Source organism: Clarias gariepinus, chromosome 6 (assembly GCF_024256425.1).
Source record: "Clarias gariepinus isolate MV-2021 ecotype Netherlands chromosome 6, CGAR_prim_01v2, whole genome shotgun sequence".
In the NCBI taxonomy this organism is placed as follows: domain Eukaryota; kingdom Metazoa; phylum Chordata; class Actinopteri; order Siluriformes; family Clariidae; genus Clarias; species Clarias gariepinus.
In genome coordinates, this window is record NC_071105.1 from 28,848,799 (window position 1) to 28,868,707 (window position 19,909).

At 37.6% G+C, this 19,909-nt stretch overlaps 1 protein-coding gene across 1 annotated transcript; it reads right to left on the bottom strand.

Annotated features, from left to right (window-relative positions):
* Nucleotides 1-1,080: 1,080 nt before the first annotated feature.
* Nucleotides 1,081-17,012, bottom strand: npepl1 (aminopeptidase like 1). Its single transcript, XM_053499160.1, has 12 exons — nucleotides 16,807-17,012; nucleotides 14,388-14,573; nucleotides 12,744-12,911; nucleotides 12,482-12,571; nucleotides 12,285-12,366; nucleotides 11,932-12,074; nucleotides 9,670-9,747; nucleotides 7,071-7,171; nucleotides 5,420-5,543; nucleotides 4,545-4,721; nucleotides 2,356-2,466; nucleotides 1,081-1,445 (listed from the first exon to the last, which is right to left on the bottom strand). Exons 1-12 carry the CDS (start codon nucleotides 16,954-16,956, stop codon nucleotides 1,281-1,283), a joined length of 1,575 nt encoding a protein of 524 aa, XP_053355135.1. The 5' UTR covers nucleotides 16,957-17,012; the 3' UTR covers nucleotides 1,081-1,280.
* Nucleotides 17,013-19,909: the final 2,897 nt, after the last annotated feature.

Below are 19,909 nucleotides of genomic sequence, written 5' to 3' on the forward strand. Positions count from 1 at the left end.
GTAAGGGAAGATGATTCTGGCTTTCACCCCTAATAAAGATTCTCAGTCATCCTAGTCATGGTTATCCTGAACACTTGCTTTCAGTTTCTGAAGATGTTGCATCTCTCATCATCACAGTGGCAGGAATATATACCCTGTGAATATGTTAAGTCATTGACTAACAGTGATCTGTGGGTTGGTTAACTTGTGTGTCATTACAAGTTACACTTAAGTAAAGGTATGAATGACTCTAATGGCAAAAAAAAAAAAAAAAAATTAAAAGCAGACTCGTCCTAAATCAGTGTTTGTAGATTATTTCAGTGGTCTTTGATCATTTGTAAACTAAAATTATCTCTCACTTACTCCCATCCTCTATACTGCTTATTCTACAGAGGGTCACAGGAGGCCTGTCAAAAGGGTCATTTTAATGCAACGTGCACAAAACATGGTCAGAAAAAAAATTATTAATTATCACGTAAACACGGAGATTACATTAAAATTTAAATGGCCACAGTTGTCACTATAAGAAACCACTTATTAGTGAGGCTAATTAGAAAAAGGACACATGTTCTGAAGAGTCCTGACTATTCCAGAGAAATGGATGTAAGGTTAAGAAGCCTAGCGCATGGAACAAGGTGACCATCGTGCACAGTGCCCACTGTACAACAATCAGGAGGTATAATAACTTTGCTGAACCTAGACCTGAAGCACTGACAACTGAAAACAACTGAAGCAAATCCAGTCAGGTGACTACCTGAATGTACTAAATGACCATGCTATCACATTGATGTTTTATATCTTCCCTGATGACAAAGGCATGTTCCAGGATAAAAACACCAAAATTTATCTAGATCAAAATGTAAAACAGTGGTTCTGGGGGCATGCACACATGAATTGAATTCGTACTTAAACCTCTGTGAAAGTCTTTGGGACATGTGGGATAAGACTTTAGAGTGCTTCAAGTCTCATCACCAATGCATGATCTTAAAGAAACGTTCAATAGAAATAAATGTGATATTGCATTAGGTTGTCAAAAATTGCTTAGCACATTAAGTATATTTTGTCTTTGCATAGTAAAAAATAATGTTCACATAAACATCCTTGTAACATCTTATAAATTTATTTTGACACCTTTATTTTATTGAATACAACAATATTACTTGTGCTCTTTAATGAAATAAAGTGAGTAAAAATAGTAATTTTGGGATGGTCAGTGCTTGACGGTCACACAATGAGGGATGTGTGTATTGATGTATTTAATGTTATGCTGCTGCTTTTTGAGTGGTTTCTAAGTAAAGAAACTAGACTAATCTTCTCTTTTTGCTGTCTCTCTCCATCTGATCTCCAAAAGAAGCATTTGCAGCAGTGGTGCCCAGTGGAGACACCATTTTGAGAAGCGGGTCTTCAGATGCCTGGCCAAACAGAGCCAAAAGCAGGGCTACTCCAAAACCAGTAGCACGTTCACCCTGAAATACAGACGTTAGCGATTTGTTAGAGACTTACACAGCAATGTTATAAAACCTTAAACTATGTAATTACCATACACTAAAGTTGTGCGCACACACACAAACACATGCTGTATATATAGCTCTGGAAAAAAATAAGAGACAGTTTTATAATTTTTTTGTGAACTGCTGACAATATTTTTCCTACATTCAAAGTATAACTATTATTATTTAGTGTATATTTAAAGAAAATGACATTACAATAACATAACCCAAGATCATGCAGTATTTACAGAGCTCTAATAACCCAAATAAAATAAAAATCCACGATAATTTGTAAACAAATTGTGTTAATGCTTATGACATCTTGTTGAAAGGAAATAGGTTTAATTGCCTTCTTCAGGCCACTGGCAGTGCTAGGGCTCAAACCACAACATTCTGATCATGGTTTATTAGCCATCACAGACATTGGCTCACACCTTGTTAATGATCTGATTTATCGAAATAAACTTAGATGGGCTGCCAAGTAGTATAATGGAAAAACATTTGCCCTATTGTTAAATGATTGGACTTTCAAATCCAGATGATGCCACAGATGATACCTTGGCTACAAAACTATCTGCACTCACAGAGAGTATAGGACAGAGTTACTTTTGCCTGTCAATCACAGAGAAAAAAAATGTGTGAGCTTATGCATGCTAAAGAAATCTACTCGGGTTCAAGCTATGCTGTAATGTAGCATGAAAATTTTGTGGCTGGTTTCACAAATCTAAAAAAAAAAAAGCATATGTTAAACTTCACCCTCTCATCCCTCTTGGCACATCTCAACTGAGAGTGGAGTGCTACAGTAGCTAGTGGACGGGAAAAAACAGTTAAATAAAACAAGACGTTATTGAAATAGTTTCAAGTATCGTTAAAAACATTTACTCACAGAGTGCACAGGTGAGGCCATATCCACATGTACCCACACACCAGGCCAGTCAAAACCCAAGTGAGAACCAATAAAGAGGCCAGCACAGGAGCTCTGAGCATTCTCACGGTCCTGCAAGACAGAAAATGCATTTCACATACTGCTTTACATGGTCATCCCCTGTCAAAAAGAGGGGCAACGCACTAATATATTTAATTGGATCGACTTTAACTTTGACTACAGCGTGCACATACCATGGGACTGTTTTAGCAACCTTATGCAACATCGAAAGAGTATAAGAATCTTGGTATTGATGTCTTGGAATAAAAGCCAAGTTAAACCTGAATGTACGGAATGGCCCTTGTATCACATCAATGGATTTAATTTCTTCCCTGATGTCATTGGCATACTCCAGGACAAGCATGTCAAGATTGATCAAGGTCAAATTTTGAAAGACTAGTTGTGGGGGCATAAGAAATCATTTCCCACATGAATTGCCTACATAGTCATGATTTTAACCCGAGTAAAAGTCATCGGGATGTGTGGTCTGAGTCTCCTGTCATAAATACAAGATCTCAGCCAAAAATGAATACAAGCTTGGACTGAAATATTTTTCTGATGTTGCATAAGGTTCTTGAAACAATGTCATGTCCAAGGTACACCATATTCAAAGCTAAAGACAAACAGTGAAATATGAGTGTGTAACTTTTTTTTTGGACAATATAATTTAATGCAGCAAAATATTTGGACTTTGATCCAAAGTTGTTGATATTTTAGCTGTCTACCACAGCATGCTGAAAAAGAAATTACATAAAGGACATTATTATAAATAGCAGAACTAATCTCAAAGTGCAGACTTTCAGCTGTGATTCAGAGTATTTGCATTTGGATTTGGTTAACAGTAGATGGACACACATTATGCATGGGGAACACACAAGTAAAAACTGGGTTAGGTGAGGCATTTCAACCAGTAAACAAAACAACAGAACAATAAAACAAAAATATGAATGCAAACAAACAGAAAAAAATAAATTAATTGAGTACAATTAAAAAGAAAAAGCTTTATGAGAATTTCACACAGAAGTGATTTATGCTTTAAAACCCACTGGCTGGCACATTGCCATGCAAATTAACAATAAGTTTTGATTTACGACGCAGAGCATCATGTGATTACAACTGAGCCAATGTTTTTTTTTCTCTCTCTTGCGCTGCAAAATTGTGGGAAATGGTCTCCCCTGTTCGGTCTCTCACTGATATAATCAACATCCGTGCACGCTGTATTGTTTACTATAACACTGTGACCACATGTGTGTGTAAAACATATTTAATTTTGTGTTTGTATGCGTGTGTATCCCGCACGCGTGTACTGTTTATTATAACACGTGTGCACGCGTGTAAAGCAAAAGCAAGTCTTAGTAGAGAGGTTAAAGTTCCATTTTCTCCCTTTCTGTATCAGCCTGCTGTTGTGTGTGCATGCGCGTCATTGGACACGTGCCCCTTCACACATCCCTCCTCCTCTTGCCTTCACACACACACACAGACACACACACACCTCCTCTCGCCTTCACACAGACACACACGCACCTCCTCTCACCTTCACACACACACACACCTCCTCTCACCTTCACACACACACACACACCTCCTCTCACCTTTACACACACACACACCTCCTCTCACCTTCACTCACACACACACCTCCTCTCACCTTCACTCACACACACACCTCCTCTCACCTTCACACACACACACACACACACACCTCCTCTCGCCTTAACACACACACCTGCTCTCGCCTTAACACACACACCTGCTCTCGCCTTAACACACACACCTGCTCTCGCCTTAACACACACACACACACACACACACTTTCTGCTCTACACAGAAACACTGCTCTGTCGCGATTATTTTTAAAGGTTAAGTGCAGGTTAACGTGTTTAATTTTTACTTTAGATTTTGGATTTATTATTTTTATGTATTAATTTTTTTGCACTGTGGAACGAATTTGAGTTTCCATTATTTCTTGTGGAAAAATTGCTTTGATTTACGAGGGTTTTAAAATACAAGCCCGCTTCCAGGATGAATTATGTTCGTAATCCAAGGTTCCATTGTACTGTGAAACAGCCAACATACCATTAATGATATCAATAATGACTCAATAACCAACAAGTTAAAAACGATGCACTTTTACATTCTATTTATCCTACCGCTACAGAGTTTTTCATGTCTGCAACTGCAGAGGTGAATTCACTGAAGTGGAGCTCAGGGCAGTAGACAAGAGGATGTGTGAGATCACCACTGCTGCGGCCTGCTTTCACACACGCCATCTCCCACTGCTCACTGTTGGTCATGATAGCAGCATGGTATTTTCCAGTGGAGATTCCCTAAAGCAATCCACAAACACGGGCATTAAAGGGACTCTTCAGAATTCTTTTCTACTGTTCTACACACTTAAATTATACATATTCAATTATTTCTACATATTTCTATTATAAACAGTAACATTAACCTGTTTATTGCCCATCAGGAAATGGTAAAAAAAAATGCTAAATTGTACAATTTCATTTTTTTTGCCTAAGAATCAGGAGCTTTTCTGAAAAAGTATACAGTGCATGAAAGATGCAATGTTATACCTGATGCTAAAAGAGGATTATAACCAGCCTCTCAGAAACATGCCTTGTAAAGCTGTATGAAAATGCTGAATGCTGTTTTAAATGCTAACAGCCTGAAAAGTACTAAGTGGTAAATGATTCATACATTTTTGTACAAACAGTAGCAATAAACTGATGTACTGGCATTATGTTTTACTTCTGCAAGCATTTTTCTACAACATGTGATTTTCCTGGTTTACTCATAAACCTGTGATCAGCTACGCAATAAAAAAATGCCATCAACTTTGACATGGCCATTACTATGTGCTGACCTGTTGTAGAGGTATTTTAAAAACATTTTTTTTAAATAACTGTACAAGCTTCTTTTATCCACTTTTGACATGACTTTCAAAATAGTCAAATCGCCATTTCAAAATAGTCAAATCGTCAGTCTACAGGCTGAAAATGAAAACTGAGATATTTATACATACCTGACCTCCAGTCAGTGTTGCCATATCCAGGATAATGTCTGCAGAGAGATCCTTGCTGGCATATACAACCCCATCAGACAGCACTAACCTTCCCTCTGCATCAGTGTTATTTATTTCCACTGTCCTAGAGATGGAAGACGCGCAGTAAATATATTTAATTTCCACAGATCCAGAACCAAAACCGAGCATTATGTCTAGATAATTGCTTTGTTGCATTAAACTGTAAACTAAGGTTTGTGGTTTTAAATGTTCTTTATGATACCCCATAAATACAGAAACCATTACACCCCAGAGGTGGCAAGTAGCAAAGTACAGCTACTGTATTCATGTACTTAAGTGGTAAGTTGAATCTGTGTGTGAATCTGTACCATACTTCCCATTGACATATTTTTTACTTCTAAAATTTACTACTTCCTAAATTTTAAATAGACACTTTTCCCTTTTTAGCAATAACACATTGAATTTTTAATCTAAAAATAAGCGTTTATGCCAACACAGACACCATAACAAAAACAAAACTATTCGACCAGTTTAACCAGTCCAAGTTTACAGTAATGACTGGCAGGTCATTATAAGAGCACAGATTGGTTAGCGCACCAAGGTGATTCATGGTTACTTTGGCAATGGATCCCACCATGTTTACATGTGAAGATTACTTCACATTGTACAACAGTAGAAATGGTAGCAACTAGCAGTATAAGCTACAAAAGTAATAGAAGATGCAAACAATGCTACAAAAAAAAAAAATCTTTTTGCTTTCAATCTCTATTGGATTTGCACATTCATGTTATCAACAGCATCAACTTAAAGTGTTTTAAAAAGTGTAAAATACTTTATAATAACCTTTATTAGTAACTAGTATAATTAGTATTTGTGTATTGTGTTTATGTACTTCTGCCACCTCCATCACACACGTATGTGACTCTTCCTCAAACTGTCGCTATAGTACAATGATGTAAGCAGGCAAATATCTAGAACAATGTCCAAATCCAATAGTGGAGGGCCAGTGTCCAGCAAAATATAGGGATATGTCTGTTAAACCTCGGCTGATTCAGCAAATCTGTTACTTGCCTGGTGGGTGTGTTTAAGTGTTGGTAAATTGCAAACTGTGCTGGACATTGGTCTTCCACTGCTGGATTTGAACACCTCTGGTCTAGACGATATCCATAACAATACTCCTGTGCATAAAGCTTGGTCCATAAAGATGTTTGGCACAGAAGAATTAAGCCTGTGCAGAACCCTGACCTTATCCATGTTAAAAATCTTTGGGATGAATAAGAATGCTGACTGCACACCAGGCCTTCTTGCACGACATATGTGCCCTATCTAATTAATGCTCTTATAGCTAAGTGGGCGCAATTTTGGTGCAAATGTTCTATAAATACATTATAACACCTACTAAAAAAGCCTTCTCGGAAGAGTGGGTGATGTTATAGCAGAAAATAGGGGACCAGCCCTGGAACAGGACTTCCAACAAGCAGATATCAGGGTGATGGACAGGTGTTCACATACTTTTGACAATGTAGCATATGGCTATAGGCATGCTATAGCTGTTTCTTTGAAGTGAGTAAAACTGTATTTAGAGTGATATCAATAAAACCATCTGTGCTCTCAGCTAAACATCAGCGTGAAGCACTTTGAGATCACTTACTTTCCAGAGTACAGTGTGTGGATATCATCTGGCCGGGTGGCTGTAGGCCCCACTGCATTCTCAGCCAGGCAGAACACTGCATGCAGGTTATCCTTAAACCCCTGATAATAAAGTCAGTAAATACAATGTTAGACAGCCCTCTTTCACTTGCTTTATACAAATTACAATATGGGTCCATCCTCCTAGCAGCTTGTGACTTATGTTCCCTTATGTTGAATGATGGAAGTTGTCAATAACCCCGTCATCTTCCCCACCCTAGTACACTTTTGCCCATACAACACTATGGAGCTTTATGGTATTCATTATCTCTTTGCTAGGTTTCCTCTAATTACCAATGCTACCACATTTTGGTGTTATGCTTTGTTGGCTAGCCCTATTACAGAGCTCCCCTGTCAGTAAATACTCTTATGCATGCTGCTAAAAGTGCAGGGGCTGAAAATTGAACATTTTGTAGAAAAAACATTTTCCATTAAGCAGTGACTGAACCACCCCAAGATATTCATGGTTAAGGACCTTGTTGATATCAGACGCAAGAGTTGTTACTTTGACTCAGGAAGTTTGCCATCTATTGAACAGAGGTGCAACAAAGTGTAACACACAATGGGATATTCTCAATCCATTAAATTTTTAAAAAGAAATTAAATGTTTATTATTTTTTTGATTCAAGCAGACTGATTTTGGTCTTAAAGACCCTCTATTTCCCTATGCTACGATTTTCAGATGCAGTCAAAGCCAGACAACCACAGTGGTGGAATTTCAGCATGGTTCATTTAATGCCCGTACTACCCCAAAACACATTTTTAAAAAAAAAGGTTTGCCCAAAAAGAGCAGGAAACTTAATTCTAGGTTTGGCATGGAAACAAGAATGTAAACACAGCAAAATTATCAATGTTCTGTTCATGAATATATTGAATGAAAGAAAATTGCCCTGCAATATGCAGAAAATGCACAATTAGCATTTGCCCACCACTGTAGTTTAACTGGGCAATATACTGAACAAATCTATGCCAACAGAATGCTGAATGGTCTTCGAGAAAATATCTTAAAAATACAATCCTGCATCAAACTTTGCAAAGATATGCAGCCTACAGTCACCTAAGCAGAACAAGGGAGCCAATATTAAACATGTACAACATCATCCTGAACTGTTCCTGTTTGCTTGGAATGCAAACATGCAAAGCGCATCTGGCTTTGGGAGCCACTTGGCTCAAACTTGCAGAGTACTTCTTTTAGCTGGTCCAGATTGGATTATGGTTGGATCATGTTCTATCATGAAAAACAAACTGGGACAAACTGGGACAAACTGTTCCTTTGATTGGGACCAGACCAAGATCACATCTAGAAAGGGTCTTGGTTGTTTCTGTCATACGTCACTTTGAAACAGATGATAGAACTAATAAATAATAATTAAATGACTCGACTAATAAATATCAGACATCACTTTTGATTTGGATTTAACAGATTAATAATAAAATAAAAGTACTAACTAATTAAACTGGCCTGGATGAATTTATTACAACTAGTACAAATTTGACACTGCTGTTTGGTATCATGTGTGTACCACATTAAACATAGAGGAAGAAAAAGGAGAAAGATGTCTAAGGAGACCAGAAAGAAAATAATCGACAATCATGTTGATGGTAAAGGCCATAAGACCATCTTTAAGCAGCTTAAGACCATTTCCAAGCACATTAATAATGCTGCAGCTGCCAATATTATTACGGAGTATAGAGTTTTAAGGACTGTAGCCAACCTTCCTGGACGTGGCAGCAAGAGGAAAGCTGATGTCAATTTGAATAGAAGAATATTACGAATGGTAACCAAAGAGCCTAGGACAACTTCCAAAGAAATTCAAGGCGTTAGATCGCACTATTTGTCGCTGTTTAAACTGTTTAAGGTTAAATGAGGACTAAATAGTTATTGACCCAGAAGGACTCCACTGGCAAGGCAAATCATAAATACACGAGACTGGAATTTGGCAAAAAGCATACTGACAAGCCACTGCTTCTGGGAGAATGTCCTTTGAACAGATGAGAGAAAACTTGCTTTTTGGCAAGTCAAATCAGTTGTATGTTAACAGATGTAAAAATTAGGCTTGCAAACAAAAAGAACACTTAACCTACAGTGAGACATGGAAGAAGCCTGTTTATGTTTTGGGGCTGCTTTGTTGCATCTGGCAAAGGGTATCTTGAATCCATGCACAGAGCACAATAAAATCTCAAGACTACCAAGGCATTCTGGCACAAAACATACTCTACAGTGTCAGAAAACAGGATACTGACCCAAAGCACACAGCTAACAACACCCAAGGATGGCGAAAAAAAAAAAAAAAAAAAAAAAAACACGGTGCAACAAAATATTAGGTTATTAGGCCTCATAATTTTTGTCCTGGCCAGTCTTATTATTATTATAATTATTATTTTAATTATTCCGTTGAATCACAATTCAAAAGCAATGTCTAATTTTATTAGTTAATGCTAATTAAAAACAATTATTACTACTTTTGTCAGTTTCAAGTTATTTTAGTGATTATTGTGGATTTTTCATTTTTTAAGGGAAGGGTACCAACAATTTCATCTGAACGTTGCGGATTGTTCACCTGTTTGATAGTGGCTTTAAAAGCTCCCAAAATAGCAGCTGCTCCACCACAATCTCTCTTCATGCCAGGCATTGTGCTCTGTGAAGAGAAGAAAATATGTGATTAAATTGCAAAACAGTACAAACATTACTTGAGAAAAGGGACAAAAATAAATAAAATGCATTTCACTGTTTCATATTTTATCCTTTATTTTTAACAAGCATACAAAGATAGATGATAATTTACAACATGATCTGTAGTCAGGTAAATAAATCATTTGAAGGCACATGAAAGCACAGTATTTTTATTTGTGGACCCCTTTTTAGGGGACCAAATTCAATTTGAAAATAAACTTTTCAGCCGTTTCATGTCCAGACGGGTTATTTTTTCATTACTCTACAGTACATATAGAATATATATAGTATGGGCCAAATAAAAACGTCAGGTATAGCATGTGCATTTAAATTATGATGCTTTTCAATGTGAACCCCAAAGAACCGTCACTGCAGGTGAAGCAAACAATAATTAATTGAAATAATTTTAAAAAATCTACCAGTGATAGCAAAAATAGCCAAATAAAGTATAGTGGGCTAAAGAATAGCAAACTCCTTGAAATGCCACTAAAGAAAGAAGAAAGAATGCTTTGAGATAGATGAACAGATTAAGAATACCTTCCAGGAGATAGGAATATCTATATCAAAATTAAACAATAGTCTAAATAAATACGGAGGGTTGTACAATGTTAACCACTGGTAATTCCCAGAGGTTAGGCCAGAGACAAAGGTGGGGAAAAACAAAGATCAATCAGGATAGTGAAAAAGAAAAGGAGGAATTTAAAGCATACCACTGGTCCTTATGGGCTCTTCTTTTAAAAACCCAAGGGGAACTCAAGCATTGTGCAATATACGGTAACATCCTTTTTCCAGCACATGTCAAGTATATCTAAGCCCATATCTATCTATCTATCTATCTATCTATAAAATATATAGTAACAAAAAAATATCTAAAAATGCTCTGTCTTTTAAGGGCTACATGCTCTGCCAAAAAGTGTCATCTTTTTACACCAAACAGTTTTAAGCTCTTAATTTTCTAATTCATCTTACTCTTCACATATGATTAGATGAGAGGAGGGTTTGTAGGTTGGATATCTAAAACATGAAATTAATAGAAATAGCTTGGTTGTTGTATGTAGTAAAGCACTTTTGTGCAGACAGGTAATGCCGGCCTGTTCCACTGGCTACCACCGCAAGTATAATACCTCATTTTTCAGGCAGTCTCTTATATGTTCCATGAGTTGCTGAACTAATGAAAGAGCTGTTTTTTTGCCACCAAGGCATCCTCACTGTTTCCAACACTGTCACATCTGCGTCTGTGGGCATCAGATGTCACTTCTTTTCTGTCCTCAGCCTAAATAGCAATGACTGCATACTATTTAGCTTTAAACAGCTTTAATAATTTCTGCTTGTCTTTTCCCAGAGTCAAGACTGACAGACAGCTTTCCACATGATCAATATGTAGGGATTTCTTTACAGATGTAATTGGGCGAGTTCCGATTTCGAACCAGATTTAATCAACAAAAGTCTGGTTTGCAAAAATGTTTGGAACAATATCTATTGTAATACTAGACTTTATATCAGTCAATATCAGCAGGGCCTCCTTCAGTGTGTTAGCTGTATGGTCAGAGTGCAATGCAGAGCATTTCCCAGGAAATCTGTAATAGACTGCACTGTTACAGCCATGCACATGCTTACAGTACCGCTGGTCCAGAGTGCAGTCCATTTAGCGTGAACAGTGCATGGATTGAAGAACACACATCAGACATTTTGGGAATTACACATGAGAAAATTCCCTGAGTAGCGGAATTAACCAGGTTATGCACAAGGTTTCTGAACTCTTTCACAACTTGGTTTGGTCTCAACTTAATGTATTTGTGTGGGAGCAGGTTGCCATTCTAATCACACAGGATTCCACCCATTTTAAGTAGTTAATCTTGGCTTTTAATAGGCCATCTGGGCTGGAATAAAACCATACTTTGTCTGAATTGAAAACCTCATACATTTATTTTCTGCATAGGCCTTTGCTACAAAGAACACTTCTATCAATTTAAAAGGTGAATATTAACAATTTAAAAGGTATTTAAACTGTATTTTAAATCATTTCAAATATTTCCCTTTTGAAAATGTATATTGGACCGAATACACATACAGTTGTGCAACATTTAATATGAATATGGTATTACTTATTATTTCATTTCAGTGTTTTGTAGGTTAAAGTAATACATACTTTGCTCTTAATGCTCAAGCCACCCGTGTCGTATACAATGCCCTTGCCGATCCATGCAATGGTCTGAGTGGCACCTATGGGGGTGTGACTAAGCACAGCCAGAGCAGGTGGATGCACAGCTGCTTTACCCACACCATAAATTCCTGAAATGAGAATACATCAAATGATTGGACTATAAAGTATTTAGCAAAATGCTTAAGATGGCATCTAAAAAACTTATTTATATTCTTAAGTCACTTAAAAAGTGGCTCATTTAATCTTGTTCAGGCTAATGTTTAAACCAGATTGTAAGGCACAAAGGTTACTCTGTTTAAAAGGCCTTTCTGTGGCAGGCACTGTATTTCACAATTTACCTCCAAAACCTTTTTGTTTTAATTCTTGGCCTCGAATTATAGTTGGTGTAATGTTCAGTTCATTTCCCACTGCTTTGATCTCCTGTACACAACGTAAAAAGCACATCTTTAATTAAGCTATGTGAATGGTTAAGTCAAAGAGTGTTTATTTTAGTAAAATATCTCTACACTAACATAAATTAACAAAAATGTCTTGCCTCAAGAAAATGGTCGGTATTCATCAAATTGCAAGGAGTGTCCACAATTCGTGCTGCCAGACGAACACCATCAGCTGCGTTACTAAGCGACTGTATTCAAACAATTGTGAAAATTTATATTATGATAAAATTGAAAGCAAAGGATTTTTGTAGTGTGTCAGGCAAAGTGTGTAGTAGGTCCAGCTACGTATAGCATATTTAAGTATATTAAAAAATTAAACAGGTTAGTGCATTGTTGAACATGGTAATTATTAGGAATCACCTCCAAAATAGAAGAATCCAACTGGGTATTGTCTTGACCAATAACGACAAACTCCACGGTGACACGCTTCTTTTCCGTTGTGCTCGAGGTAGAACGGCGAGTAAAGAGAGGGAAAGCACGGGCAATGGCACACGCCGAAGCAAAAACATCCGATTGTTCACACAGCATCTGATCAAAAATAAAAAGGAAAAAAAATGATGTTAATGTCAATGTACATCTCTGATATGCAACAAAGATACTATCTATTTTATTACCATTTCATTTGTTTCATCTGCCCAAATAAAAAAATTCATATAAAAAGTTAAGATGTGTTGCTTCTGCTACAGACGAATTTGTTTCTGCACTACTGTGAAGATTGGAAGACATTAATGGTCTTTCTTGGACTAGAAGGATTATTTAGTCAAATATTCTTTTTTAGCTGCTTTCCTGATGTAGAAAAGCAGGCTTTTGTTTGAACTGATAATGGTAGGCATGTCATGAAGAGTATGATCATGCTTACGATATTTAAAAAGGGGAAAATATTAAGTTTCCACTTTTTCTTTCAAACATTCAGACCTTATGACTAAGATCACACTTGGCCAACAGGAAAAAACATTTAGTCACAAGATCTATATATATTTGATCACTTAACGAATGGGTGTTTAACAAAATTAGCCAAATTGCTCAACACATCTAGGTCAAAAACATTCCTGAAAATATGTTATAATAATATATATATTTAAAGCTTAACTCTGAAAAAAATCATTTTCAACATTTGATCTCAAATTCAAAAGTCTTCGTACATACACACATATCCGTGCCACCAAGGCAGCTCTGACCAGCAGGCCATTTAGAGGTCTTGTGAAGGCAGTTTGATGGGGCAGAGCTGCTTTGGTGGCACGGATTTGTGTGCAGCATTAAGTTGCTTAATAAATTTGTGTTGCTGTTTCCCAGAATATGCCACAGATGCTTGATTAGACTAAGATCTAAGACTAAAGTAATAGAATCTGTCAAGTCAACACCCTAAAGTCATAATCATCTTTCTCAAATAATTTCTAAGCAATTTATGCATGTAGCAGGATGCACTATACTTGTGAAAGAGGCTATTTGGAACTACAGTTGTCATGAAGGGATGTGCTTGGTCCACAACAATGTTTAGGTGATACGTCAGTGGTTCTCAACCCTGGTCCTAATTGACCACCTGCCCAGTGTTTTCTCTGCTTGCAGCATATCTAATTTAACTAATCAGCTAATTAACAGCCTTTTCTAAATTGTAGTGGGCGATCTACATTAAATGCCAGAGCCCGTGACATGCCGTGACATGAAATACCCACAGCATAGCAGAAACACCTCACAAAAGCTGCTATTTTGTAGGTGGACTGGTCCGGTTGTCTAGCCATCACAATTTGGCCCTTGACACTCAAAGCTTTACGCTTGCGCATTTTCCTGCTTCCAACTCAAACATTTTGGGACCTTCAATTGTTGCCTAACATATCCTACTCCTTGGCAAGTGCAACTGTAAGAAGATAATAATTTTTTCACCCCTCACCAATATCGATTTCATGGCCGGTCAGTTCTTATACATAGTCCTAGTCATCTGTTTCACAAGATTATCAGTCTAAATGACATAGTAACTGTTTACCACAGACATGAAGTGAAACTCACCAGGATGCATCGATTGTTGCCAGCAGGCAGGCAAGTGCGAACCAACCGAGTAAGAAAATGGGCAGAAGATGGACTATTGTGGCGGCTTACACGAGACGGCAGTGCTGCCACGCTCGCATAATTCAGATACAGCGAGCAACTGTCTGTAGGATTGGGATTGAGGCTGCTCAAAGCCGAGTGCCATGTCTAAAAGGAAAGCATAAAATGTTATGTACACAGACATACATCGTCCTGAAAAAAGAATCCATCAATAAAGAAATTCAAAGTACGAAAATCAGAAATGATTACATGAGGACTGGTTTTATGAGCACTCAAATGGGCAAATGATCTTTTTCCATTGCTCCAAAGTCTAATCTTTATGATCCCTAGTAAACTGAACCTTTTTTTCCATTAAGCCTCATAAACAAGTTTTCTTATGGCACATATCAAGTTACTAATACTAAAGAGCTCTTTAGTTATGAGCAAATTCTGTTTGCTTGTACAAGCTTTAACAAGCACACCATAAAGAATGCAACCCTTAGTGATGTCAATCCAGGTTTGATGCACTTAATATGCAAACATATATTAAGTATTTCTTTAATGTCCCTAGGAACAATCTGCTCCAATACTTTTGCCTTTTCCAACACTTTATGCTTTGCCCCGTTCTTGAGTTGTTAAACATGTCTAAACATGGTTAGTGAAACAAAAGCTGAACTTCTGACCTATAGTATCATATTCATCTTTTCAACTTAATCCCAAATGTATAACAAAATAAAAAAGAATTGGCTTAGCTGTTCCAATACGTTCAGATTGGATTGTAATAATCAGATAAAGCTGTCATTACCAATAAGAATCCATGTAAAAGAAATAGTACAGCGCGATTTTTCTAAAATGTATGTTTTGGTTTTAGTCAACCTTCAGTCTCCTTCACTTTTACAGAAAGATCCTAAAAATACCTAAACAATAGATATAACAGAAATAGACATTTTGAAGCACATTAGAAACTCTTGTTATTACACAGCACCAAACCTGTACAAGGCATAACAGTATATCAGTGGTAAGCTGTCAATTCAATTATTTTGGGGGGCATTGCATTTTATTTGATTTAACTGCATGATTGTTTATTGTCTGATTTTTTTTAAACAGCTATATTTTTTACAGGATTAGAAGTATTTAAACTATCTATTAAAATCACAGCTCTAGTATACAGAAAGCATACAAACCAATTGGGACAACAAAAGAAATTTAGTTAAGAAGAGTGTGTGGAAGCATCAGATAAAACTTTTAAAACGCTGAACAAGACGATCAGCATTTTTTTTTTAAGTAAGGCTGGTCTGGAAAGGGGATGTAGTGGTTAGCACTGTCGCCTTGCACCTCCAGGGTCCGGGTTCGATTCCCGGCCATGTTTCTTCCTGTGCTTGGTGGGTTTCCTCCGGGTACTCCGGTTTCCTCCCACAGTCCAAAGATATGCAGGTTAGGCTAATTGGCGTTCCCAAATTGCCCATAGTGTGTAAATGGGTGTGTGAGTGTGTATATGTGTAAGCAGTAAAACGGTATAGAAGATGAGTGAGAGTGAGTGAGTGGTCTGGAAAGTCGGCTATAAGAGGCCGGGAAGACGAGGGAGAATGAGACCCACATTTGGCAGTGATGTAACCTATTGGATTCCACCTGCTATTAAACAAAAAAAAAAAGAGGAGGAGGAGAAAGTCCTTAAGAAGCAGAAAGCAAGGTCCATGAAGACATGGTTGACAAGGTTGGAGTGGAATTGGCCTTACACAGAGCCATGATCTCACCCTACTCAGCACCTTGGAGTTGAACTAGAAAGCTGACTGCACCACAGAACTGTCTTTTTCAAATGCTAGTGCAGATACTGAAAACAATATTAATTAATATAAAATTAACTTAATGGGTTTTTGTTTTACTTTGGAATTGCAAGAGTATTTAAGGAAAAAGACTATATTCATTCTAATATAAAAGTGGACAGTTTAAATTAACCAGTCCAATTCTGAATGAAAAGTTCTAGCCTTTTTTGTTTTCCAGCTCCTGGCCAGGAGATCGCGAGCACAGCTCCTGCACATGCGCAGTCATCGTGTTAAATCTGCTTCACTAACGTGAGCATAAGCCGTAAACGCGGACGCTGGACTGAGAGTGAGTGAAGCTCGGACAGCCTGGCCGCGGTGTCGCACCGACTGGAAGCGGAAGGCTAACCCTCCTAGCTTTATTCTCCGCCTAGCTCCAAGGCTAGTCCTGTTTATTATTATTAGGATTGCAGATAGTTAAGATCACAGTATTTGACCAGCAGGGCAGTTAAAACCCATTACAAACGCAAGAATAATCAAAGCTGTTAATGATTTTGTTGCAGCTGACATTACACAACACAAAGCCTTTCTGAGTGACGTTATTAGCCTAGCTCTTTACGGCTAATGCAAATGTTCCTTACCTCTTTGGTCACCACTGGCAGCAGTTTCCCTTTAATCTGGGTCCAGTTGATTTCTTGTAAGTATCCGAGCTGTCCAATTATGAGCACGGGGCAACTTTGGGGGTCCAAGTCACCGACAGAAGCCTTGAACTCGAGCACTACATTCGCCATGTTCCGTACAGTAACGCTTTCGGCTGCCAGTGAGTCGATTCTACCAGCCGGTTCTTCATGTTCGACTCGCAGTCTACAGAGCCGCGTGTGATGTCACCCGCATTGTGTGGGTCTGTTGCGTGTGCTCGATTCTCCAACGCCTGAAGCTGGTGTATTCAGAAGGGAAACATCAGGAAAAATCTAAACATTTGCTCTGATTTACTGGTATAACGGAATTGCTGAACTGACTATACCATTAAGAGGTGTGGAATAACAAATACGTAGCCAATAAATAATAATTTAAATTCGGATAAATTGAATAAATGTCATTAACCGGTCTTTATTTAATCTCTATATTTCTTGAATGTTATGTTAAGTCTATGTTTGTCACATATACAATAATGCACAGTGAAATTCTTTCTTTGCATATCCTTTTACAGCTGGGGTCAGCCAGAATACAGCACCCCTGGAGCAGATAGGGTTAAGGGCCTTGCTCAAGGGCCAAACAGTGGCACCCTGGTGGAGCTGGGGCTCAAACTGCCAACCTGCCGATCAATAACTTGGTGCCTTAACCCTCTGAGCCATCATTGCCCCTAATGTACCTCCTGTGAAAGATGTATTGTCTGTAAACAATTCAATTCAATTTAATTAAAAATTAATAATTTGCCCCATGGGGCAATTTAAGGCACGCAAAGTAGTTTTTTAAAAAAAGGCATCAGTTTAAAATACAAAATAACATAAATAAAATACAACTGATGGGATGATGATAAAATGCGATTCTCCTTTAAATTAGTCAGTTAGTGCAAAAAGCTTAAATAAACATCTGTATAAAATATTTGTAAATAAATATAAACAGTATAAACTGTAAAAAAGGTACTGTTTAAAAACCCAAACAAAAGTAGAGGTAGAAGAGGAAAGTAGGGATAAGGTCAAATGGATGGATGCATATGTAGTGTCATTATTTATGTCTTCCACTTTTAAGAGTCCCAAGTCCCAAGACACAAACAATCCATGGGTGCCCAGCATCCTCCAGGGATTATCCCTGACATAACCTCCTTGAATCCAGGAGAAGGAGTGAGTATGATGAAAACTGGTGAAAGCAGTGCACCCCTTTCAAGCCCAGCTGGGGAAACAGCAGTACATCCTTGGTGCCAGAGGATGCTGTTGAGCTTGGTAGAGAGAGTGCAGTATAAAGCTGAGACACAACAGGTAATGGAAATGGTGGAGCAGGGCTAACTCAGGAAGTGTCTCCGGAAACAGATCTTGGCCAACAGGATTGTCAGGAAGCATTTTAAAAGCATACTTATAGGGCTTCATATCATATTCCTACATTCCCTTTGTAATATATTTAAAAAACTGAAACTATCATATATTTCAGAGTCACTACATGTAAGCTGAAATATTTCAACCTTTTTTGTTTTCATTCTTGTTTAAATATTAGAATATTTCTCTTTAAGTAGATTACCCATACAAAATAAATACATGTATATCTTGGTCTAATTCAATAACTGCATTGGTAAGACTGCTGACTCGACTGCTGTCCAGAGGATGAGAGTATATCAAAGCATATTCATGGAAAGTTGATGGGAAGGAAAGAGAGTGATAGCAAAAGATGCAAAAAGCAGCAGGGATGACCGCAGCTTTAAGACAATTATCAAGCAAAACCAATTCATAACTTGGGAGAGCTTCAGGAGCTAATTTCCTTTTCCAGCTTACAGGGACTTACAGTGCCTTGCAAAAGTATTCATACCCATTGAACTTTTTCACATTTAGTCCTGTTCAACCACAAACATGAATGTACAGTATTTTATTGCAATTTTATGTGATAGACCAACACAAAGTAGCACATGATTGTTGAGTGGAAGGAAATTTTTATTTTTGAATTATGAAATTTTCATGATTTATTACAAATAAAAATCTGAAAAGTGAGGGGAAATCAATCAGATACTCCCAACTACTGTAAAATCCAGTGAAACCAATGGCCAACCAATAATAATCCAGTGGAACCAAATCAGCTAATTAGTAAAGAGTCCACCTGTGTGTAGTTTAATCTTAGTATAAATACAGCTGTTTTGTGAAGCTTTCAGAGATTTGTTAAAGAACATTAGTAAACAAACAGCATTATGAAGTACAAGGAACACACCAGACAGGTCAGGAATAAAGTTGTGGAGAAGTTTAAAGCAGGGTTAGGTAATAAAAAAAATATCCCAAGCTTTGACCATCTCACAGAGCACTTTTCAATCCATCATCCGTAAATGGAAAGAGTATGGCACAGCTGAAGATTTACCAAGACATCACCGTCCACCAAAAAGGCCGGGAGGCGCATGATACCTCTGGAGGAGCTGCTGAGATCCACATCTCAGGTGGGAGAATCTGCTCAGTAGTAGTCGTGCACTCCACAAATCTGGCCTTATGGAGGAGTGACAAGAAGAAAGCGTTTGTTGAAAAAAAGCCATAAGTCATCTCGAGACAAGCCATGTGGAACTGCAAAAGGGATTTCTTATGGCTTTCTTTGGTTCCTTTCCATTTGGTCTACATGAGTGACCTTTTGTCTTTGTGCCCTCAGACTCATTATCATCAATCTAAATCCATTTTCAAAAATGGGATATGAAACACTTCTGGCTTCATAAAAAACTATGTAAATGTTCCTTACAGCGCCAAATGCATTACAGTAATACATTACAGCAAAAAGCATAATTTGTTCTGGAGTGGGCTCGAAATCCAAAGCGAATGTCCTATAAGCAATAATGGGAACTCAGGTAATTCGTGCTATAGTCCACCTATATTTATATTATACAATGGAACCACGGATTATTCAAAGATTTTTTAAATAATTTTTACTTGAAAAAAAGAGTATTGTCTTGGTTTATGAGCACCAAGCTTCTTGTTTTGAGGCCGAGTGTCTCTCTTGCGCTGCGGAATTGTAAGTAATTTGCCTACGAATGTTTTGTAATACGAGCCCACTTCCGGAACA